The following is a 24236-nucleotide window of genomic DNA, read 5'->3' on the forward strand; positions in this document are numbered from 1 at the left end:
CTCTCTCTCTCTCTCTCTCTCTCTCTCTCTCTCTCTCTCTCTCTCTCTCTCTCTCTCTCGCCAGGAATCACACCATTCATTTAGTTCCAAAACTCTGAAACTGGGGTGTCACCCTTGTCTTTATTTATTTTTTTTGGTACCGGGGATCGAACTTGGGACTTTGAGTTTGCGAGGCAGGCGGTGGAACCACTGGGCTAAATCCCCAGCCCTCACCCTTGTCTGTTTCACCACTTCTTCACCCAGCTGCTCAAGCCGGTGACTGCCCACCTGATTGCTCCACAGTACGTTCTCTTTACTTCGCTGTGCCCACCTGTGTCTGCCCACCTGCGTCCTCCCTTCTCTAGATGGCTCGAACCACGTCCTCAGTGACCCCCTGCTTCCACTCAGAACACACCTCTGTCTCTCCCAACACTGCGTCCGGATGGGTCTTCAGACGCAAGTCTCACCATACCACGCCCTTACTTTCTTCCATGGCTCTTGCTCATGCTGAAGACAAAGCCCAACTCCCCGGCTGAGTTACTGGACGCCCCAGGACCTGGCTCCTGCCTGCTGCTCCTGGATTCCCTCCCACTGTGTGCGGAGCTCACTGCTAACTCACACTTCTCTTGGGCCTGCGGCTTCAGCTCCCGCTCCTTGCTGTTCGCTCTACCTGGGATATCCGCTCCTATTTCTCTTTCTCACCTTCTAACTCATCCCTCTGGCCTCCTGTGCATCCTTTAGGGCTCAGCTCTGCTGCAGGAGCCTTTGCTGATCTCCAGATGCAGCCCAGTGCCCCCAAGGTGCATGGGCGCAGCACCTGCAACCCCAGCATTGCCCTCCTGTTTCTCAGTTCCCTCTGCGTGGCCCTCTGAGTTCCACGAGGGCACTGAGTGTCCTCACAAGTCTGGGGTTTCCCAGACCCAGCTCCATGAGTGACATGGAGTAGCAGCAAGGAATCTGCTGGAGATCCTACCTTCCCCACTCACTGGGCACCAAAGACAGGACACCGGAGAGGCCTCCAGAAGAAGGGCTCATTTCTCCATCCAAGGAAGTAGAGAGGTGGAGACAGTTGGTGGTGGTGGTGGTGACTTCCCTTTTTCCCTTGGGAAGAGACCGCAGCATGAACGTGTAAATGAGGAAAGAGGATCAGAGAGGTTAAGGAATTTGCCGAGTAACATGAAACTTGTAAGAACCAGGGCTTGGATTTTATAACTCAGGTGTGTCTGTTTCCTGAGTCTATACTTTCTACCACAGCTTCCTCCTGCCCTCAAGATTCCTCCTCTGAGGAAGGAGGCGCCACTTCCGGGAGCAAGGCCCTTCCTACCATGCACTGTCACTTTCAGGGCCGGTGAGGTAGCAAACTGCGGAAAAGGTGGTAAGAGTAGGAAAGTTGCCCAGGGGCCTTGAAGTGAGAACCCAGCTCACAGCCTAACAGGGCAGTGGGCGGTGCCGCCTGCGCTCCATGCTGGTGTCATCTTGGGGAGGGGGGAGCGGGGTGGGGCCCTCCGCTATCTGATAGTTGTCAGGGTCTGTGTGTCAGAATGTCTCACCTTCGACAAAACAGAATACATTTTTGTTTGTTTGTTTTGATTTTTAAAACCACCCAGTGTCTTCCAAAGCCAAGAATAACATTATTTAGAATTACCCGCTACTTGAGGACCGCCTGTGTCCCTGCGGCCGCTCAGCCCTGTGGGGAAGGACCTCTTCCTGAAGGGAAGAGGCAGGGGCTGGGGGAGCAGGCTGACTACTTGGGGTGTTCATAATTTCCGGAGGCAGCTGGGTGGGGGCAGGACGAAGGGGAAGCCTCCGGATGCGCAGCCAGGGAGCCAGGAGGCCCTATTCCCCAGGCAGCTCACTCCCCGCCAGCCCATTCCCCTTTCCTTCCTGCCCTGTCAGCTGCAGCTGAAGAAATGAGGCTTCTAGGCCTCCTCGGGGAGCCACCAGGCCTTCTGGGCCAGTGCAGCTGTCTCGGCCCCCGGCCCCAGCTCCAGCGTGTTCCCCAGGCCCCCATTAACCTGCCTCTCAGCTGCACAGCTGCTAACCTGAGGCCTGAAGGCCGTTCAGTAAAAACCCCTTCAGAACATCTGGAGTTTGGGGGGCAGGGGGAAGGGGGAAGGAAGAGGAGATGGAAAGAGGGAGAGAGAAGAGGGGGAGAAAGGGGACCGAAGAGGAGGAGCTGTCTGGTGTGCACCGGGCGGGGAAGTTGGGAGACCGGAAGCAAACGAAGTGCCCCTGGACTCTGAGTTCTGTGGTTTGTCAAGGTGGGGTGAATCTTCAGCGGGTAGTGACGGGGGGTCCAAGGCTCTCCCAGATCATCAGAGGGCACCAAGTCATCTTGCTTCTTTGCCTGGAAACCACCCTCAAGCCCCACTCCTATTTCTCTCTCTCACCTTCTAACTCAAATCTTTTGAGTGACCCCTGGGGTCTGCAGTCCCTGCTCTTCACTGCAAGGAAGCCACTCGTCCCCACCTCTGCCCGTGATGGCCAAACTCATCCTCTTCTACCTCGAAGCCTTGGTTTAAGGCATTTCTCAGGTTGGGACACTCACCCCTCCCTTCAGCCAAGGACCTCTCCACTGACTAAATCCGTGCAGCACTCCCCTCCTCCAGAAAGTCTCCAGGGAGCGACACCATCTGACTCTGGGCACACGGTGAACACGAAGCACTAAAGCGAGTCGTCCTCAGTCTTCATAACTTTTCCTTATCTCTTAGGCTTGGTTTTTCCATCTGTAAAGTGGGCACAGCCTTGGGCTATGTGTGATGGAGTCAAACCCTCCCAGAGACGAAAGGTCCAGGGGGCGCTGGGTGACAGGATCGCTCTGCATCTCAGCTGAGCTAAGTGCCCTGATGGGCCCGGAGCTGCCTGCTGCTCGAGGGAGGGAGAACCCGGCCAGAATTCAGGTTGGGCAAGAGGACCCTGGCGTGGGCAGGCAGTAATGCCCTTCAGATATTGACTGGAGATCTGGATCCAGACAGAAGGGGTGGGACACTAAGCGGTAAGCTTTTGGCAAATCTGGAAAGTTCTGAGAAAGGGCTCCAGGCCCAGCTCAGGACAGGCACCTTCCTGGCTTGCCCCTGACAAGCGTCCTGAGTCTGACTGTTTCCAAGCTGCTTCAAGGTTTGAAAGAGAGCAGGAGAAAGGAACGTGAGCCTTGCAGCATTTGCTGGGTGTGACACTGTGCCAGGCAGGGGGAAGGGTATCTCACCCCCCCAGGCCTCACCACACCCAGCCAGGAGACCCTGACCCAGAGAGGCGGCTCCATCCTGCCTCAGTCTATGACTCCAGAATGGGGCAACCCAGGGAATTCTGCCTCCTGTCAGTTGAAAGGGTGCTGTGTGATTTAAGGGGCTTTCTTTGAAAAGAGCTGCTACTCCTCTTTAAAAGTCAGCTCTGCTATTTTCTTGACGAAGAATCATAGATAAATGCCTAAACATCCTGAGCCTCAGTTTTGTAATCTGTAAAATGGAATACCAGGTCGTTTTGGAGATTCCTGCCGTGATGTATAGAAAGACAGCACTGTGCTGGGCACACCCTAACCACGTACGTGGTGTTACTACTATTAATAGTACTGCTCACTAACCGCCACCATTCCGGCTGCAGATGGGCCATGGGTAGGACAATCCAGGCACCTCAGAGAAACCCTCACCATGAGGAGCCAGAGCAAGACAAGCAGACAGTAGGGGCTAGGATTGTGGCTCTTCCTCCCCTGCTGGACTTGACTGCGAAACGAGATTTTGCTGAGGGGGGACAAGGCTAGAAGCTCCGAGCCCCAGACAGGTTCTCCCAGGGGACAGTCACCCGCACGGAGAGTGTGTGAGGATTGCTCCTTTGGTCGCCTTTTTGTTCTGTAGAGACCTATTGAGAATCTACACACCATGCGCCTGCCTTCAGTGAGCTTATCATCAGGTGGGAGGTTCAAAACACTTGCGGCAGTCCTGCGAGGAGAGAGCAGGTGCACAGGAGAGGTCCCGAGTGCTGTGGGAAGGGGAGGAAGTAATGTTCAAGGGGCACTAGCTGTGCGCCAGGTGCTGTGTTGGGTCTTGAAAGTGGAGAAGAGTCGAAGTGATGGAGAAGAAAAGGTGGCTTTTGCTAGGAGCAGAAGAGCCCGAGCAGCAAACAGGGGAAAGAGGGGCAGGGAAACTGGTTCTAGAGAATTGGCTGGGTGCAGGCCTAGCTCTGTGCTTCCTGAGATAGCTGCCTGCAGAGAGGGCTGGCCCTACCATGGCCCGCTGAGGACAGTCTCGTAGACACTGGGGCAGCTGCAGTATTTTGTGGGCACAGATGTATCCAAGAGAGCACAGTGGACCAGTGTCTGCAGCAGACCTCGGAGCCTCTGTCGGGGGCCATGGGTGAGGCTGGTCAGGAGCCCACTGCTGCAGAGGCCCTGGACCCCAGCAATGGCCTTGTGGTCAGGACAAGGGGGCATGGCCTTGATGCTGGGAACTGGGGACAGGTGAGGCACAGAGAGGGTGGGACGTGACACGAATGAGTCGCTTTCCCCTGCACACCCCAAACCTGTGCTCCCCGGGGCCTGTCCCTGCCCAGGCTGCAGGATCCACGCAGCTCCCTCCCTGACCCTCTTGTCTCTAACAGCCTGGGATTTAATTATACGCTGACGCACTTTGTTTTTAAAAAACATGTTTATTTTTGTTCTGACTCATTGTAGAAAATTTAGAAAATACAAAAAATAAAAAGAAGAAAATAAAAGTCATCCACAGTCTTACCACCCAGACGCAGTGCTTGTTAACATTTCTGTGTATTCCTCTGAACGCACGTACTCTCACAAACACATGTGCTTCCTGTGTGAGACATTTTGATGCATTACGTTGTGTCTGGTTTACTGTTTCTTCAGAATTTACTAATGTACCACTGTAGCTTTAGTGATGCTAATATATAACTTTAGCTTTAAATATTTAAAAAATTATGATATAATTCATATAACAAAAGTTTCCTCATTTCAAACTATGCAATTCAGTGGTTGTTGGCATAATTTACAGAGTTCTGTAACCATTACTGCTATCTAATTCTTCTCTTTTTCTGGTACTGGGGATCGAATTCAGGACCTTGTGCTTGCGAGGCAGGTGGCAGAACCACTGAGCTAAATCCCCGGCCCTAATTCTTGAACATTTTCACAACCCCAAAAGAAAATCTTTCTCCATTAGCCGCTATTCCCCATCTCCCTTGCCCCCGTTCCCTGAAAGCCACCGTTCTACTTCCTGTCTCTGAATTTGTCTGTTGTGGACATTTTGTATAAATGAAATTATACAATACCATAATCTTTTGTGTATGGCCTCTTTGACTCAGCACGATGTTTTCAATTTTCATGCATGTGTCAGAACTTCATTCCTTTTTACAGCTGAATACCATTCCATTATATGAATAAAGCATACTAGTTTATGTATATATCAGTTGACGCACATTTGGGTTGTTTTCACTTTTTTATATTATTTTTCTCACAGTATGTTTTACAGTTTTCAGAGTATAGGTTTTTGCACTTTGGTGTTAATTCTTAGGTAGTTTTTGCTCAGTGATGCTACTATAAATGGAATCATTTTCTCATTTTATTTTTGGGGGTTGCTCATTTCAAGTATCTAGAAATACAACTGATTTTTCATATATTGAGCTTGCATTCTACAACTTCATTGAACTTAAGTTCTAATAGTTTCTTTATGGACTTTAATTAGGTATTTGAAGATTTCATAGGGAAAGTCTGCATAATTCTGTTATTTTTCTCACTTACTTTATGATATGAACTTTGGTTTATTTCTTGAAAGTGCTCCCAGCTCTCTGCCGCAAATGTGCCCTCAGTTGAAATTACGTTGCCTGTAAATTGAATTTTAGAGGCTTTACATACTTAAAAAATGTAGTCTTCTCCCACAGAAGTTGTTACATCTCTTAATTCAAAGCATCTTTTATATATCTCAGTAATCTTTTTGTAGTTTTAGTTTGTGTGTGTGTGTGTGTGTGTGTGTGTGTGTGTGTGTGTGTGCTTTTTTGAAGACACAGTCTCACTATGTTTTTGAGACTGCCCTGGAACTCACTATGTAGCCCAGGCTGGTCTTGAACTCACAGTGATCCTCCTGCCTCAGCCCTCCAGGTGCTGGGATTATAGGCGTGCGCCACCAGGCCCAGCTTGTAGTTTTAGTTGTGTGTTTTTTTTTTTAAATCAAAGATTCATATATTTCTTGGTAGAATTACTGCTTGATGTTTATGAGCTGCTGCTGCTTATTTTTTTGTTGGCTAATTAGATTCACTAATCTGAAGGGGTGTTGTCATCATTGTCTCCTCTGAGGTGTTGTACTCATTTGTTTTCTGTTGCTATGATGAAATACTTGAAGCTGGATAATTTGTAAGAAAAGCAGTTTACTTCGTATTCTGGAGGTCCAGCGTGGTGCATGGTGCTGGCATCTGCTGAGCTCTGGCGAAGGCCCGTAGGGACATCACGACATGGTGGCTGGCATCATGGCAGGGGTGTGTCAGGAGGGAGATGGCACATGTGAGACAGTAAGGAAGAGAGACACAGAGGTCGGCTCTTTCTTTTAATAACAGTCTACTCCCACGTGAACTAACCAGTGTCCACAAGGATTAATCAACATTAATCCTGTCCAGTGATGGCGCTGCCAGTGACCGACTCATCATCCACTGGGACTGACCTCTTAAAAGTCCCACCATCTTTCAGCATTGCCACACTGGGATGGAGCCTCTAGCACATGAACCTACAGAGGACACACTCAACCATATCCAAGCCATAGCAAGTATACATACTCATTTCGCATTGGCCACTTTATTGAAGTTTCTTAGTGACCTTAAGGGTTTTATCATTGATGCTCTTGGTTTTACAATTATAGCCATAGGATTTACAGACATCTAATATTGTTTGTAAGTGATAATTATACCTCTCATTTATTTTTTCTATCTTATGTATTAGGATTTTTCAGAAGAAGGATTACTAATGAACATATTTATCATGTTCTGGGTTTTATTTTTTTTATTTTATTTTTGTTCTGGGTTTTAAGGAAAATTTCTAGTACTTTCTCATAAAGGATAATGCTAGAAATTCTGTGGCATAAATAGTATATCATTTTTGAGAAAGTATGCCTCTATTTCAATATTTCAAGTCTTCTTAAAAGTTAGGATTATTGGATGTTTCTGAGTGGCTTTTCTGTATACATTAAGATATTTATATATCAATATTAAACCTATTAATTATACTATCATCATCATAGTATTCTTAGAATGAGCCCATCTTGGTGTTGGTAAGTTATGCTTACTGCATTCTTTTTTTTTTTGGTACTGGGGATAGAAGTCGGTTCCTTACTCTTGTGAGGCAGGCAGCAGAACCTCTGAGCTAAATCCCTAGCCCTCTTACTTTGTTCTAGTGCCAGTATTACACTTACAACATTTATGTCCTAGTAAAAAATATTCATAGCTTGGTTTTGGTGCTTTCTTGAATAAGGTTTGAAATTGGGTTAGACTGAGCTGGCTGAGTATTATTTCAGCCTTTCCTATCCCTGCAACAATTTTTTTTGGTTTGTTTTTTGGTGCCAGGGATTGAACTTGGGTCCTTGTGCTTGTGAGGCAGGCAGTGGAACCACTGAGCTAAATCCCTGGCCCAACCTGCAACAATTTAGAAAGCATGAAGATTATTTCTCACCTGAAAGTTTGGAAGAATGTATTATTCATGGATTTTTAAAGTTTTATTTGTTTTTTAGTACTGGCTATCAAAATCAGGACCTTGTGCTTGCCAGGCAGGCACCGTGCCACTGAGCTAAATCCTCAGCCCCTTGAAAAATGTATTGATTAATTGCCTGGTCCCAGAACTTTTGTTTGGGAAGAAAATTCTTTGATAATGTTTCTAATTTATTCTTTTTTGTTTGGTTTTGTTTTTTTTTTTTTTTTGGTACTGGGTATCGAACTTGGGACCTTGCGCTTACAAGGCAGGTGGCAAAACCCCCAAGCTAAATCCCTGGCCCTCTAGTTTATTCTTTAGTGTTGAGTCTCATCTGGTTTTCTATCTTAGTCAGCTAAGTCATTTTATTTTCTTGAAAATAATCTATTTAACAAAATCTTTTCACTCTGTGTGAATACATTAAATACATTTTGAGGAAATGGAATATTTTGGAAAAATACAAATTATCTTTTTGTCTCATGCTCATCATCGCTGTCTTTTTTAATATTTCCCCTGTCCTCCCTCTCCCCCGTCCCTTCCTTCTCTTTCTTTCTCCTTGGGACACCTCTCAAATTTGAGCCATCGTGGTGTTTCCAATTTTTTTTGGGGGGGTGGTCCCGGGGATTGAACTCAGGTCCTTGTGCTTGCAAGGCAGGCCACCGAACTGCTGAGCTAAATCCCCGGCCCGTTGTTTCCAAATTTTGATCACTGTCTCCTCAATTCAGAGTGAGCACAAGTTCTGTTTGGGTTCCTGCTCTTTGTACAGAAGCCCAGAAGCTCTCTCTAGGCAGCCAGCTAGGGCAATCACAGGGTTCCTTTTCCTCGTTTCTCTCCTGTCAGGATCTCTGACCAGTGAGGCCTGTTCTGCACTGTCTGAAACCTGGGGTTTCCGGTTGTTTGAGGCAAAAGAGTAGGCCCCACTCCGGCTGCTCCATTTTCTTTCTGGATGAGTTGTTCTACATCTTTGACTACTGTTTTTTCTTGAGCCAAGAACAATATAAGGCTACTGTATTTTCTGATCCCTTACAAGATGAAGAGTATATTTCTGTGGACTTCACAAATAATTGTCCAATTAAGTAGATATACATTTCTTGGGCTACAACATTTTTCTCAGAATCCTGTAGATAAAGCTCCATTTTTCCTCTGGCGTGTAGTGTGCCAGAGCATTCTGAAGTCAGTGCCACGTTTGTTCATTATGAAATTTTTTCTTTATCCTTACAATTGAAAATCGTGTCCAGGTATGAATCTCTTTTCATTCTGTGTGCTAGGAATACAACAGACTTTTAAAATCTATAGTATTTTTTCAGCTTCATTTTTTTTCATTAGCAGTCACCATGGGCCTCTGCTCCATTCACTGTGGGTTTAATCCTCAGGAATACCTCCAGTTCTTAAGTTCAAATTCAATTCTCTTTCCCATTTGTCTCATCTTCGTTTTCATAACCTTTATCTCTTTGTCCTTTTATTGTCACTTCAAGGAGAGCTCTCATGTTTGTCTTCCCCATTGCTGATTTTTGCGGTACTGGTTCTATTCTTTATCACTTACAATGTGAATTTCAATGCTGCTCTTTCAACTTTCCTCTCCTGACGAGCTTCCTGTATTCTCTCTTGCTCCATTTGTGTTTTTGTTTGGCTTTGAAAATGTATCTATTTTTTCCTATTTTATACTTTTGTTTTCCTAAGCTTTTTTTATTCATTGATTTTTGTTCCTACATCATAGAAATCTTGATTACTCACATGTTGTGGGGAATAGCAAATACCTTCTACTCCCCTTTTCCCCTTATTACAGTAGCAAATTATTTTCAGAACTGTGACCTTCTGGGATTCAGAATGCTATTATCTCTTCCTTGTATTTAAAAAAAAATGTTTCTCTGGAATTAAAAAAATGTCACTTTTTATTTTTCTCTTTGTCTTTAAAATATTTTTATTTTTAATTGTGATTAAATATATATAACATTTATCATCTTAATTATTATTATTATTATTGTTATTATTATCAGTAGTAGTAGTACCGGGTTTATTATTATTTATTATTATTGTTATTATTATCAGTAGTAGTAGTACCGGGGATCAAACTCGGGTCCTTGTGCTTGCAAGGCAGGCCACCGAACCGCTGAGCTAAATCCCTGGCCCATCTTCATTATTTTTAAGTGTATTGCTGAGTGGTATTAAGTGGAGTCACACATCGTCATGCAACCCATCACCACCAGCCATCCAGACTTTTTCTCATCTTGCAAAACTGAAATTCTGTCCCCCTTTGAAACTAACTCTCCAGGTCTTTCTGACAACCTCCATTCTATTGTTTCTCTAAATTTGACTACTCTGGGTACCTCATATACAGTGGAATCTACAGTATGAGGCGTAATACAGCTTGAAAAAGAATTTATTTCAATAAAAGACACAAAGCTACCAATCCCTCTGAAAATACTCCCCCTTGCATGGAACACACTTAACGCATTGTCCGTGCCACGTTCTGCCGCAGTTCCGGAAGTCCTCCTATGAGTGTCTCTTCGTGGCTACCTCAACATCCTGAGTGGTTCAGAATGTTTATGGTAATTTCTGTCAAACACCAACACTGCAGTGTGTCCTTACCCATGCTGTTCACTGGATCTGGCGCTGTGTGACTTCTCGCTTTTGCCCACAGTCAAAATGACAGTGAAAGTAAAAGTTTTGGATTGATTCAGAACATTGAGGCAGCCACAGCGGTGCTACTAAGGACACTCAGGAAAGACCATGTGCGAAGTGATGGGGCATGATTTGGGAGGGATTAATGGCAGTGTGTCTTTCAGTGTGATGAAAAGTTAAAAAAGGCACTCACCATGTTTTGATCGTTCCCCGTATTTGCCCTGCGGTGACTGGCCTGTTCCCTTTGGCATGATGTTTCAGCGTTCATCCATGTTGTAGCATAGGTTGGAGTTTCCTTCTGAGTCAAGGCTGAATAATAAACAGATCACATCTGTTTCCATGGGTTCATCCACTGATGGATTCTGGGTGGCTTCCATCTGTGGGCTCTTGTGAATGATGCGGTTACGAATACAAGTGTACAAATACTCCTTTGAGTCCCTTCTTTCTCCTTATCTTTGACTAGAAGAAGTCTTATCTAGATTCAGTATTTGTCACTAGAGGGATGAGCTGAATTTCCCATGGGTTTGCTGTCTCTCCTCCTAGCCTGGTTTAATCGGCTTCTCAGACATACAGCTGCAAAGTAGGTTGGTAGGTCCAATTCCCAGGCCAGCCTTTAGACTATTCTTCAAAGCAGAGCAGATAGTCATCTAGTGTAGCTTTGGTGCCCTGCGGTAGAACAGTAGCCCTCGCCCAATAATAGATAATTCGATCTCCCCACCAAGGTCTGTATGAAGGTCTGTACCAATGGCTAGCTACCCTAGCCAAGTGTTAGAATCATTAAAAGAAATTGTGAGTGATACTCAACTAGACTTCACCCTGAATCAAACGGCTGAATTTCTGGGGGTTGTCCCAGGCCCCGTAGTTTGGAAAATATCCTTGGGCGATGCTACTGTGCAGCCCTAATAGAGAGCAGGTGTTTACCTGATAAGGCCACTAAGGTTGTTATCTCTCTGGCACCATACAGCTCTGGCCTGGAGAAATCTCATCTACCAGCATGAAGTGCCACTTCCAGACCCTGCCGCCTTTCTCCTACCACATTATTTTCAGGGAGTTGAAATCTCCAAGTGACTATAGAAATCTGCCTTATGGTGCTGTTGCTGGACAGTACAATGGTGCCTTCAAAAAGATGCTAGGTATGGTGTCTGAAATCTTGGCCCTCTGGGAGGCTGATGCAGGAGGACCAAAAGTTCAATCCCATCCTGGGCAATTTAGCGATTTAGTGAGATCTTGTCTCAAAATTTAAAGAGGATTGGGGTTGTAGTTTAATGTGAAGGCCCTGGGTTCAATCCCCAGAAAGAAAGAAAAGAAAAGAATCATTTATATAGGGTTGTGGCTGTCTAGTTTTCTGGATTCTGATTCAATCAGATGAAAGGGAGGAAATGCTTTCCCGCTTTCTCGTCTTCATCTGTGTGGGAAGAACTACTCTGTTTTACAAAGGAAAACAGAAGGAACCCACTCATTAGTGGCTTTTTTCTTAGTTCTTCTGACCTCAAGGTTAGCAGAGATACCAGATTCTGAGAAGTGTTGCTTTTGGTACAGGCCTAAGTGTTTGCCTTTCTTTCTGTATCTTCACGGGTATTTAGCAAGAAGGTGGTTAAGTTTCCATTGCAATGGGACACAGCTAGATGTGTTTCGTTTGTTTCCCTCATTTCCTCCATAGGCTGGATGGGGGGGATTGCAACTAATCTCCCTGTGTGTCACTGTTCCAACATCCACTGTGGGTGTAGAGGACATTTGGGGACGAGCCCATAAGGACCAAGGAGAGTGGAGTACAGGAAGGAACTGCAGCAAGCGGTCCGCTCAGGAGGCGCTAGAAAGACAGGTGTTTTAAGTAGATCTTTGATGCGAGGAAGGAAAAAGTATTATTCAAACAGGGGCACTTAGCCTCCACAAGGCATGAGGATGAATAACCGCGGACTCTGGGGCAAGAAAGGACAGAGAAGGGTGCGTTTATAGATGAAATGGAAATGGGAAGGATCTCCCCAGAAATGAGGCTGATGAGAAAGATGTTTCAGGGAAGGTACTTGGAGTTGACTGGAATCCACTGATGATTCTGAGCACAGGAAAACAAGATTGCAAGCTGGGGCTGGTTCTTTAGTCTGTGTGGGATAGGTGGACAGGAGGTCGGGAGGCTGAGGCAGAGAGGATTGATACGGTGCAGGAGTAACATTTCTACTTTTCACACTGAGCCTGGGGGCTCCTGGGCCCGACGCAGGAGAGAATAGACTGTGGGTAGTACCAGAACCCTATGTCAGGAAAGCCAGAATTAATATGCACTTTTCTCCCTTCTCCCAAGGTACCTTTTTTTTTTTTTCTTTTTGGCACCGGGGATCGAACTCGGGCCCTTGCACTTGCGAGGCAGGTGGTGGAACCACCGAGCTAAATCCTTGGCCCTTCCCCAAGGTACCTTTAGAAGCATTAATATTTGGCTTGTTTTTCCTTGATGGCTCTTACTCCAGGGCCTGCTATAGTGTCTTTAAAACACTAGAATGTCACTTATATTCCCTAAACCTCTGACATAATTGCCCCTACCTGTAGATGCAAATTGGGAAAATCCCTATCAGCCTCTTCCTTTACCAACCACAACAGCCTCTGCCAAGGGCAGCCATCCAGGCCCCAGGCAATCACAGCACCCAGCTCCCAAACACAACTCAGACAGCCAGGAAGATCCCCAGGGTCCAGCCAGATGTCTGGAGTGCAACGGATGGAGGACAAGGAGTAGATGAGGTGGCTTTTGTTAGTCCTCACCCCAGGTTCTGGGATTGTCACCCACAAAGCTGGCCTTCTGCCCAGATCTGTAAGTCTGTATCTTCATGGGAAGCTCATAAAGGCTACGCAATCTCTGCCCGCCTCCCTCCTGGAGGGTGCATAATTATTTTTATAGAATGCTGCTGAAGAGAACACAAGGAAAGGCTCCCAGGAATGCTCAGGTAGCGTCCTTTGATGTGTACAAAGGAAGCAGCTCCTCTGCCGCCCAGGGCTCTTGCACACCCATCAATCCTCCTGACAGATGGAGGGGAAGAGTGGCTTGGGCATTAGCGCAGCCCAGAGAACAAGTCGGAGTTGCCTTCACTTTCATATCCCACTTTTGATCTATGGAAAGGCTGACAGTGAGAGGCGCAGGATCTTATTAAGTGGGATAAATCAGAATTGATGAGATCTCTCTCCTCCAGCAAACAGACCTTCCCCTGTGTTGGGAGAAGGAAAGGAGAGGGATGCTCTGGCCCTAAACTGTCCTCCTTCACTCATGAGTGGAATGCAGAGGTTCTTCAAGGCTCCCTGCTTTATCCCACCCCAGCACACCCCTGCAGGGAAGCCTGCAGCCTCACTCCAAGCTCCTGCTGGCTCAGTTGTTCTCTTCTTTGCTCCCATGCTCCTTGTCACTATGAAACCCATCCCTTAAGAGTTCTGAGGCTCAGGCTTCCAGGAGTTTTAGTTTTTGGATTCTTTAAGACTTTGTTATGTTCGTGGTGAGGGCCTGGTAGTAGGTTCTGGAGGTGGAGTCACAGTTGGGGCCCATGGGAGGAGGCCCAAGTATTGCTGAGGAATGGCTCTTGGAGCCCAGGCTTTTCTCAGAACTCAACCAGTGCTCGGAGGAGAATCTTTGGGGGCTGTCACTATGCTACTGTCCACAGGCAGAGACTGACAGACACCTCCTCCTCCCCAGAGGACAAAGGCAGAAAGAAAGGAGCAATATATTTAAAGAACAGGAGACTGAAGGTCCACAGCCTTCTTTGGCTCGGCTTCTCCCTTTTGGTGTTGGCCAAGTCATCTGGTCCTTCAGGGCTCCTAGTTGAGTGGGGTCCCTTTTAGTTCTCATTTCTACAACTGTGGTCTCTTTTTCAGCAGGCGTATGTCTGAACAGTTCTGGAAATACTCATAACTTTTTGTTTTCAGTGCTGGGGATGGAACCTAGGGACTTGTGCATGGTAGGCAAACCATTGAGCTTTTCCCCTAGCTCAGTGCCCATAACCTGATCAGTAAAAACCACAGACTAAATAGCCACTGTGGGCAAGTTTCAGAGAAAGAGGTGATAAAGTTCATGTTATCATGGCCTTTCCAATGTAACGGAAGAGAGGAGAAGAATCAGTCCAAGTGGGCACTAGAGTGAAGTCATTCCGAGGTCCAAAATTGACCTTTGCTTCCCTTAGCTTTTCCTGTCATCCTACCTAGCTCCCCATCTCTCTGGGACAGAGCTCCTGCTCTCCCAGTCTGTGTCTCATTTTCAGAAGAAGCATCCCTCAAAAAGCTATTCTCCACAGAAAGGCTGCCGACTAATGTCAGATTAAAAAAAAACAAACACACAATAGCAGGAGGGCCGCAGATTTAGCTCAGTGGTGCCACTGCCCGCCTTGCAAGCACAAGGTCCTAAAGTACCATCCCTGGTACAAAGCAAGCAAACAAATAAACAGTAGCAGGAATAAAAAACAATTCCATACTCTAAAAAAAGATACTGTCCAAATCCCAGGGTTTTAGTCATCTTGAGGTGCTCGTGGGATACGGGGCGGAATTGGCTGGCTAAGCCTCGGTATGACATCATATGCTCATAAGATGGTCCATCCAAGGCCCCTGTCTTGGGGAAATCTGTGACATAGTGCAGAGGAATTTGTCTAAGGAAGGTATCAACTGCTGGGAAGACAGAGTCACAAGGACCTCTTCACTAGCCCCGTCATGTGCAGGTGGAGAAACGAATTCCGATTCATCAAGCCCCCAGGTACCAGCACATCCTCTTCCCAGCTGCCTTATCCATCACACCCAGCCTCATTCTCCACACCATCCAGTACCCTCTGCTCCTGACACACACACTTGGTAGCTTTTCCTCTTCTGTGACGGCTTCGGTCAGCACCTCTGCACCTAGCCTTCTCTTTGCCGGCGAAAGTTCAGTTATTCCTCAAGGCTCAGCACAACGCACAGATGCTGCTGCTTCACGTCCGGGAAGCCTATCTTCCCTTCCCTCTAATGGTTTGCACCATTCATTTCCTCCCCTCTCAGTTGTTTGTGTGTTTCTCTTCATGAATCAACTATGAGCTCCTCAAGAGCAGGAACCCAATCTCATTTATCTTTGCTCCCCTGATGTCTCGCACGGAGCCCGGGTCATTTCTCAGAGCTGTCCAATGTGACAGCCACTAGTTACACGTGAAGTTAAATGCCCAAATTCGGTTCCTTACTAATATCAGCCACTTGTGAAATGTTCACTGACCACCATGTCTGGTGGCTCCCATGTTGCTGTCCGAGAGGGCTCTGTTGTCCCGTGCTGTCTCACGGGGCCCGAGGCCCCAGCACGGAGCAGGGAGGGTGGTGGATGGGGGAGGGGGTCCTCTGCTGCCCAGACTCTAGAAATACAGAGGAAGTCCCAGGAAGGGAGCTTCCTGGACTGGTGTGGAGTCCCATCCTGTGCGTTCTGGACCTGCTTCTACTGCACTTCCTTCAGGCTTCAGAGCATGGGACTCTGCTGGGCCTGCTCTCTTTAGCTGGGAGGTAAGCTCCGGTGCTCTAGTCTTGGTGAGCGGGAGCCTGACTTGTAGGCCCCCTTGAAAATACAAAAGAGCCCCCTGGGAAGGGTTACCCAGCTCCAACAGTTTTCTACACAGTTGATCAAATTATGGGTAGCTGCGTTTTTAAATGGAGTCAGAACATGCTTCGCCTTCCTGAATATCCGGGAACACTAGAGTTCCTAGTCCCTAGGTCTGGGCTGAGGGTTGAACATGATAATGTATATAAAATGCTCAGAGCACCTGCCAGTCAGCCGGGACCCCAACTCTGTGTTTTCTGTGCAGAGGCGGCCAGTGCGGGTGGGAGGAGGGTCCTGCAGCCCAGCGAGGCCCAGGCCTCTCCTCAGCGCACTGCAGGTGCCAGCCTACTCCCTGCTGGAACCCTCGCCTTCCCTGGCAGGTTCCCATCTGAGCTGTTTGTCCCTCCAGGCAATCAACGACACCCACGTGGAATATTTTCCCCACAGAATAACCATTTCTATAGTGGCTTCTTTTCTTTTTTAACTTTCAATGCCTCCCCTCTCTGCCCACACCAGAACCAGAAATGCCTCGGCCTCTTTTGTTGCTTCTCTCCTCCTTCATATTCTACTGAAAGTCAGCCTGTGCCTACAGTGTGTGGGGTGGGGCTTGGAGCTAAAAACCCATACCTGGTTTTGGGCCAGAGTAGCCAACAACTGTGTACCAGGTGGGCAGCCCGGGTCCTCATTTCTCTCTCGCTTCCCGTCACAGTCACAATCAGGAACTGATGCCCAGAGGCGTGGCCCACCACTGCACCCGACTTGTGGGTGGGCAGCCTGTGTGCCTGCTTAGGGGCCTGACCTCAGAAGGGCCTTGGCCCTGGCAGGTGATGTCATTGCCATCATGAAGTTCTTCGGCATTGTTGAACCAAGGCTTTGCATTTTCATTTGGTGTTGGGCCCTGCACGTTACGTACCTCATCTTGCTCAGGAGGTCTGAGTGGTGAGCAGCTTCGAGGAGAGGGGCAGCCAGACTAAGCAGAAGACAGGGCAGAGGAGCCCGAGTTTGGCTTCTGAAAGTCCGCTGGCCAAGGGCATTCCTGCTTCTGAATTTTCAATATCAGAAATGGAGCCTTGCATGTCCTTTTTATCTCTGCAAAAATCTGATGGGCTGAGAGAGAAAGAGACATCGAGTCCTAGCATTGGCCGGAGATGCCTTCTCTGGATGAAGGGACCGCGTCCTGGGGGCACGGCCCTGAGGCAGGAGCTTCCCTTAGATGTGCCCCAGCCCTGGGGGGCCTCCTTCCTCATAACTTCTGGTCTTCAGCCTCTCTGCTCCTGAGGACTCCGTCCTGTAATTGCTATGACCTCTCCCATCTCTCCTATGTCTCAGGTCTGGAGGAGAACCCGTCACGGGTGACCCGCGTGGAACGGGACACTTGTCCTCTTTCCCTGCTGTCCTCGTCTCCTGCAGGGCACGCCAGCCTCTAGAGTCAACGTCAGCCTGTGCTCAGAAAGCGGGCTCTATGTGAGAGGAACTAAACTTGGAGATTGGCATGCACGGTCCCTTTTATTTTTTATTTTATTTATTTTTTATTTTTTGCGGTACTGGGGCTTGAGCTCCAGATCTTGCATTTGCGAGGCAGGCGGTAGCGGCACCACCGAGCTAAGTCCCTGGCCCGTGATCCCTTCTAAATGAATACCTGGCAATATCCGTGGGTCACCTGGTGGTCCACTCGGAACCCCAGATCTGTGCCTTATGTTTTGTATTTGGCTAAAATCTGGTAGGACATAGGATGGATTAGAGAAAGTGTATATTAGATCCACCTAATTTTCTGTGGGCTGCAAGAACCCCTGGTTTCCAAATAGAAATGTTTTCCCTGCAGGTGTATCTCCCCGTCCTCTACCCCTTTAGGGAAGCCAGGCTTGCAGAGAGAACAGAAGCGCCGGCCCCACCACTCCCTTTGTGCCTTTCTCTTGACCTCGCAGGCTCTTTCAGGCTCTACGATGTGAGTGTGAGATTACGTGGCTGCCCTTCTCAGTCACTGACAGTGGCTGATTTCTTGCTGCCTAGGCTGCAGCTCTTTGGCTACATCGTGCTACCTCCCAGGTCCTCAAACGACGTTAGTCAAGTGGGAGCCCCATGTCTCCAGCTCCTTCGGACCTTCTAGGGCCACGTGACTCTCACACCCCCCACCGCTTGAATCGTGGCAAGAAAGACTCTCACACTCACCCTGCCTTCTCCTGCTTCAGCCTCAGTCCTGGGCTGGAGGAGGAACATTTTAGCTCTGGAGAGGTTAAACTGTTTCCCCAGATTCCCGGCAAGCCCGGACTGGCCTGTGATGGCCCTGCTAATCTGTGCTATTACTGCAGGTAAGAATTATAATCAGAAAGCGCTCGAGGGGCCCAGGTCCACGTGGGAGAAGGAGAAGAGCTGTTGATTATATTGCAGAGCTTAATTGGTATAATTGCTCTCTTACTCCTGCCAACCCTGAGTTAGGATGGCTCTCCCACTTGCCAAGGGAGCTAAGAAAGGTTTGGGTTCCCAAATGGCGGATGCTGTTGGCTGTTGGGGCTCCTTTGGCCCCCTCTACCTCTAGATGGCAGAGGAGCAGAGAGCACACCTACCTCAAAAGACTGGGAAGTCCAGGGAGCCGGAAGCCTGGCTCAGGGGGACTGGGATTTCTTTAGTGAGCGTTCCATCCTTCCAGAAGCCAGGTGGGGGAAGCAGGTGAGAGTTTTCTGTAGCCAAGGTGCTGAACCCTAGGAGTCCCCAAGACTCAGAGGATCCTGGAGAGCAAGAGGCGGTGTCCAAGAAGAGGGGAGGAAGCAGAAGTCAGTATTGCTCCTTCCCTCCTCCTCTGCATCCTCCATTCTGCCCTGGGTTTCTTGGGATCCACCTCTATGGAGGTGTTCTGTCCTCACCACCAAAACCACCAGGACCTGCAATGACTGGGTGCCCAGTTCCTCCCCGAGGTCCCTGACCCCAGACCAATACTCTTATCTTTTGTGGGACTGACCTGTGAATGTGCAATGCACAAGCTTCTTCACAAGGAAGAAGCAACTTTCCAGTACCTCGTGAGCTCACAGAATAAAAGGTTGCTTCCCCTTGGCCTGCCCTGTCCCATTTTCTGTCTGCCTTCTGGCTCTCTCCCACTGTACTTCCACAGAGCCATCTGCTTGCTTTGGCTCAGCCTCTGCCCTGTTTCCCAGGCCTCCGGGAGCCGATTTTCATTCCCTTGATGCAACTCAGCTCCAGCCTCGCACACTGGGGAAGCACATGTTTTTTGGTGTCAGAGAACCTGGTTCGAATCTCAGCTCTTTGGTTCATTCTTTTTGTGACCCTGGGCAGCTTCACTTGCTATGTAAAATGGGGCTAATCAGAGATAATGCATGGTGTTGTGAGGACACAGGTCACCTTCTTGTATCTGGCACTATATCTATCTGTCATGTGACACCTGCTTGATAAATGGAAATGACGACTATCACTGGAGTCACCATAGAGTTGTCACCATAGAGTTTCTGCTGGTCCAGGGCTTCAGGGAAGGCAGCATCACCCTCCTTGCAGAGTCAAGCTCCACGGTTCTGTGAATTTACCCACTACCTAGGCAACTGTAGAGGACGGTGCACAACATCCAGCAGGTTGCTTGGCCTTATCAATTTGACCTTGTAAGGATGTCTGGACTCTGTGTTCCTTTCTCCTACCATACTACCCTTCCTCCTACTTCTATTATTCCTACTTCTCCTTGTCCATGTTTCACCTTCCCTGAAGAAGACCATCATAAAAACAACTTCTGTGGGGTCCTAAACAGGACTCAGGGCTTAGGTATCTATTGGTGGTCCCAGAGAAAGCTGGGACAAGATGCTACCCACACTGAGGAAGCACCCCGGGATCAGGAGGATGGTTTGGGCATCTGCTGAGAATGGAGAGTCCTTGAAGTGGTAGGATGGTCTCCTCCACCTTCCTGATGTGTCATCTGTCACCTACGCATTGTGCTAGGTGCTGGGAATTCAGAACTGAACTCAGTGCCTGCTGTTGTCATTAGCAGAACCAGGAGGATGAAGTAGAGTCTTCATCCTCTGGAATAATTGATGATCAAACCAAAGTACATAGCCAGCTGAGCACTAACAACAGGAGGAAATAACATCAAGTTATCCTCTCTTGTCTACTTATGATCATTAGAGCAGAACATCAGAGGTTCTGGAAGACCTGGCTCAGTGCTTTAACACACAAATATGCTTATGAATCAGTGAGCCCCCTGGGAATCATTAAAATCCAGGTTCTGATTTAGCAAGTCTGGAGCGGGGCCTAAGATTCTGTATTTCTAACAAAGTCCTAGGAGATGCTCAGGCCCATGTACCACCTGTTGTGGAGCAAAGAAAGACCTAGAGGAGGATGTGACAAGTCCACTGGCTCAGGGTGGAGTGATGGGGCAGGAATGCCCAAGCTAAGTGATGCTACCCTAGGCCTCTTCAGTGGGGTGGTCAGGCAGGTATGTGAATGCCAGACACTGTGGGTGGGGGTGGAGGTGAGGTGGTCTGGGAGCGTTACAGGTTGGTGTAGGCATATAAACAGTGACTTTGTGGAGAGGGCCAGTGGTGTGGTATAATGGTTACCAATGCTTACTTTGGAGCTGAAATATCTGGGTTTGAATCCCAGCTCTGCTATTTACCAGATGTTTGACCTTGGGCAAAGTTACTTAACCTCTCTATACCTCATACCACAGATTGTAAAAATACATGACTGGCTCCATGGATCGCTCAGAACAGAGTAAGTGAATGCTCAGGAAGTCGCTCACCATGAGCTCTGCTCCACCAAGGTAGGCTCAAGCAGGGCAGCTCTGCCTTCTGAGGGTCTGGTGATTCGCACATTAAGGGAATGGAGCTTTTCTGAGAAGGCTCCACGCCTGTGGCTGGCTGAGCTATATGATGTCAGGCCAGGAAGTGTCTTGGTTTCCTATGTGCATGGCTGTCATTTTTCTGGCTCCATTTTCTGGAAAGGCAGGAAACAGGACACGGATGTACCATCCATAGCTTCTGGCTGGTAGGAGCCCAGGCACACTGGGAGGGGAGACTTGTGCAGGAAGCGAGCAGGAAAAAGGCATAATTTATGGGATGCTAAAAGACCCCCAGAATCTCTAGCTGACTTTACCATGCCATGGAGCCTGCTGGGCCAGCAGCAAGAGCCAAAGGGATTGACTGCCATTAGGGCATTTTGGGGACTGGACACTATAGTGGACAAATTTACTTTTGAGTTTCTAGAGCAAATGGAGCTACAACTGTCCCCTTCAGCAACTATCTCTTTGCTAATCTTCTGCCTCCAGCATCACCCTTCTCCAGTGACTACATGGCCTCGTGGTGGTTAGAGACTTTCTAAAACAGAAAGTTAGCCATGTCCTTCCTTTGCTTAAAACCTAGCTCCAGGTTTCCTGTTATGTGGCATTGCTTATAAAGGCCTGCAAAGTTTGCTGTACCCTTTTCTCTTCTTTCCCTCATTCCTCCTTCTGGAAGCTCCCACTGATGGTTCAGGGTTCCTCGCAGTGCTACTCTCAGTTTCCCACATGCTGTTCCCTGCCTCCTCCCCTGACTGATCCTACTTGGCCACCGGATCTCCATGTAAGCACCGCTTTCCCCAATTCCCTGGGCCAGGTGTCGTGTGCTGTGCTGCGACTATCAGTCTGGTCTTTGCACTGGCCGTCGGCTCTGTGAAGAAGAGGAAGGACGCTGTCTGCTTAGCAGCTGGCATTTCTCCGACGCTACCTCTGGGGCAGAGCTGTTGTGAGAGTGTTCTCTCTGAGTGCTTTCTCCCTGAGATTCCAAGGGTTATGGGACCTTCCTTAGGGTCTTTGTGGGTGAGGGCTGGAGTTTCCATGCCTGCGTGGGAAAACCATGGCTCAGGGCTAAGACTCCTCCAAGATAGTGAAATCCAGGAATAGCTCCATGAATTGGTCACAGGATCAGCTTATCAGGGCCTTATGGGGCCAGGTACATAGGGTGATAGGTTTTAAGCCTAAGTCTCAGCCGAGGAAGCAAAGACAATAGCTTAATGAAAGACATCACAGCATATACAACGCTGCAAAGAGCTAAGATGAGCAATCTCCTTCTTTTTCTGATCTACCAAGATCTTCCAAGGCTCACACCAGAAGTCCTTGTGTTACCCAAGTGCCTCTTGGGCACAGATGGGACCATTCACCACCTGTTTACCTTTTTTTTGGTACCGGGGATCAAACTCAGGACCTTGCGCTTGCGATGCAGGTGGTAGAACCACTGAGCTAAATCCCCGGTCCCTATTTATCTGTTCTAAGAAGAAGCAGGTCAAGGTTTTCAACTGTGGCACACTGAGATCTCGCACAAATCATCAACTTTGCGAGGAGCCCCAGGACTTTAACAGAAGCCCCACCAAATTTCAGGGTTCTCGATGGGACAAGAAACAGGTAGTTCCAGAAGTGGGTGATGGAGAATAGCTTACATCCTTGGGGAGTCATTTTTCTTTGGTTAGGTCCAGAGGGAGGAGCTTTCTCTCTACCAGTACTGGAAACATCTCCATTATATGGCCTTGAATGGACAAACTTGGGAAAAGTAATGTCATACCCAGAGCAGAGGTGCTAGGACACAGACTTAGAGGCTTGGGGTTTGTGATCCACAAATGGGCTGCGGGTTCCATCTTGGATCTGAGGAGAAGAATGAAGCCGAATGACATTACATAACTGTCATAAATAGAAATGTGTGGCATAAAGGATCAAGAATTGTGGGCAGAGGGCTGGGTGTGCTCAGCATGCACGAGGGTTAGTGTTCCCTCTCTAGCACTGCCAAAAAAATGTGGGTTGGAATGGAAGCTAAATATGGTGACTTGAACAGGTAGCAGACATGATGGCCAAGTTACCACTGTAGTCCCAGGGTAAATCAGAGGTCATGCTAGGGGTCTGGGTGACCCAGCTCAGTGCTTGATCTGCACCTAGCCCTGGATTGACCCCTCTCCATCCTCTCTTCCACCAGGCGCCTAGATGCCAACCTCATCTCCCTGGTCCCGGAGAGGAGCTTTGAGGGACTGTCCTCCCTCCGCCACCTCTGGCTGGATGACAATGCACTCACCGAGATCCCTGTCAGGGCCCTCAACAACCTTCCTGCCCTGCAGGCCATGACCCTGGCCCTCAACCGCATCAGCCACATCCCTGACTTCGCCTTCCAGAACCTCACCAGCCTTGTGGTGCTGTGAGTGCTGCTCGGCCCCATCCCTGGCTGGGTCCTGCTTGGGGCTGGAGGCTGCACGTCTTCTCGCATTGGGTCAGAAGCCTGGCTAGCTTTGCTTGTCTCTGCGTGCTGCTGAATCTTCTGTCTCCATTTTTCCTTTGGAGGAGGATGAGGATAAACACCCTCTGTTGACCTCCATAGGATAATCATGAAGCCAGATGACATTTGATTTGTAGAAATACCCCAAGGGTCACCAAAGGGCCAAAATACTATAATCAGAAAGTAGGAAGCTCACTATTATTTTCTCACTATGCAAATGTAACAACCATATCATGCTAATTAGAATATAAATCAAGAATGTCTTAAATAATTTCCACCATCTTTACAGTCAAATGATATATTCATATGCCTTGGCACAGGGATAGGATAAATTTGCCTTGTCTCCCAGGCCTAGAGAAGCAGAGAAAAGCCATCACCTGTAATTAGACAGCAGAGCCCCGTCAGGGTAATTACTTGGGAGAAAGCATCCCTGGCAGGAATTGGGGACTGGGGTTAACTCTGCCTACCCACTGGGAACTTTACAGTGCAAATTAGCTTCCAGCTAATTGCTATGAATGATTGGTAAGTTCATAGGGTAATTACTAAGGGCTTGGAGGTCATGTGTAATTGCTCTGGGTTACACACTAGTTGTTGCAGGAACATGGCTCAGGAACATGTGTTAGCGACTCTGCTAAATAGGAACATTGCCTCCCCTGCTCTTGGGAATCTGCTGTGGTTTTCCAGGCCAGGGAACAGACAGTGCTTAGTTCCATTTGAGAGATGAAAAGGCAGGCACCGATTTGTTTGTCTAATTCTCTGTCCTGGGAGATCAGAGAACCAAGATGAATGTCCTCATAGAGCACTTTTGTCGGTCAGGACATTCTTCTGGGGGTCAGCACGCTGTCTGTGGAAGGTCAACAGAACAAGGTGGTGAGCTCTAGCTGTGGGATATCACTGTGACGCCATGAGGGAATGGGGTCAGTTCTCTGTGAGGGACAAGACTGGAAAGATGAGAACTTCATGATGGGTCCCAGACACACGGGCGGGAGCAGCACTTAGCCCTACACAAGCACTGAAGGTCACAGAGGGATGGGACGGAGCTGCTGCCCTTGATGGGTTTATCGTCTAGCTGAAGAATCCAAGCAAAATGGCTAAAGTTTACTCAGTGTGTTGTATAACTTACGTTAACATGACCAGGTGAAAGGAGGGGCCGGGGATTTAGCTCAGGGGTTCGCAGCGTGCCTTGCAAGTGCAAGGACCTGAGTTCAGACCCAGTACCAACAAAAAA

General features: G+C 48.1%; 1 protein-coding gene across 1 annotated transcript in view; it reads left to right on the forward strand.

The window, feature by feature from the left end:
• Positions 1 to 24236, forward strand: part of Lgr6 (leucine rich repeat containing G protein-coupled receptor 6) — a 114021-nt gene that overhangs the window by 47614 nt on the left and 42171 nt on the right. The window contains exon 7 of the mRNA XM_033761978.1: positions 22715 to 22930. Within this exon, the coding sequence (XP_033617869.1) occupies positions 22715 to 22930 (216 nt within the window). The remainder of the gene's footprint in view (positions 1 to 22714; positions 22931 to 24236) is intronic.

This window comes from Fukomys damarensis, unplaced genomic scaffold (genome assembly GCF_012274545.1).
Source record: "Fukomys damarensis isolate Sample0158 unplaced genomic scaffold, DMR_v1.0_HiC HiC_scaffold_11, whole genome shotgun sequence".
NCBI lineage: Eukaryota > Metazoa > Chordata > Mammalia > Rodentia > Bathyergidae > Fukomys > Fukomys damarensis.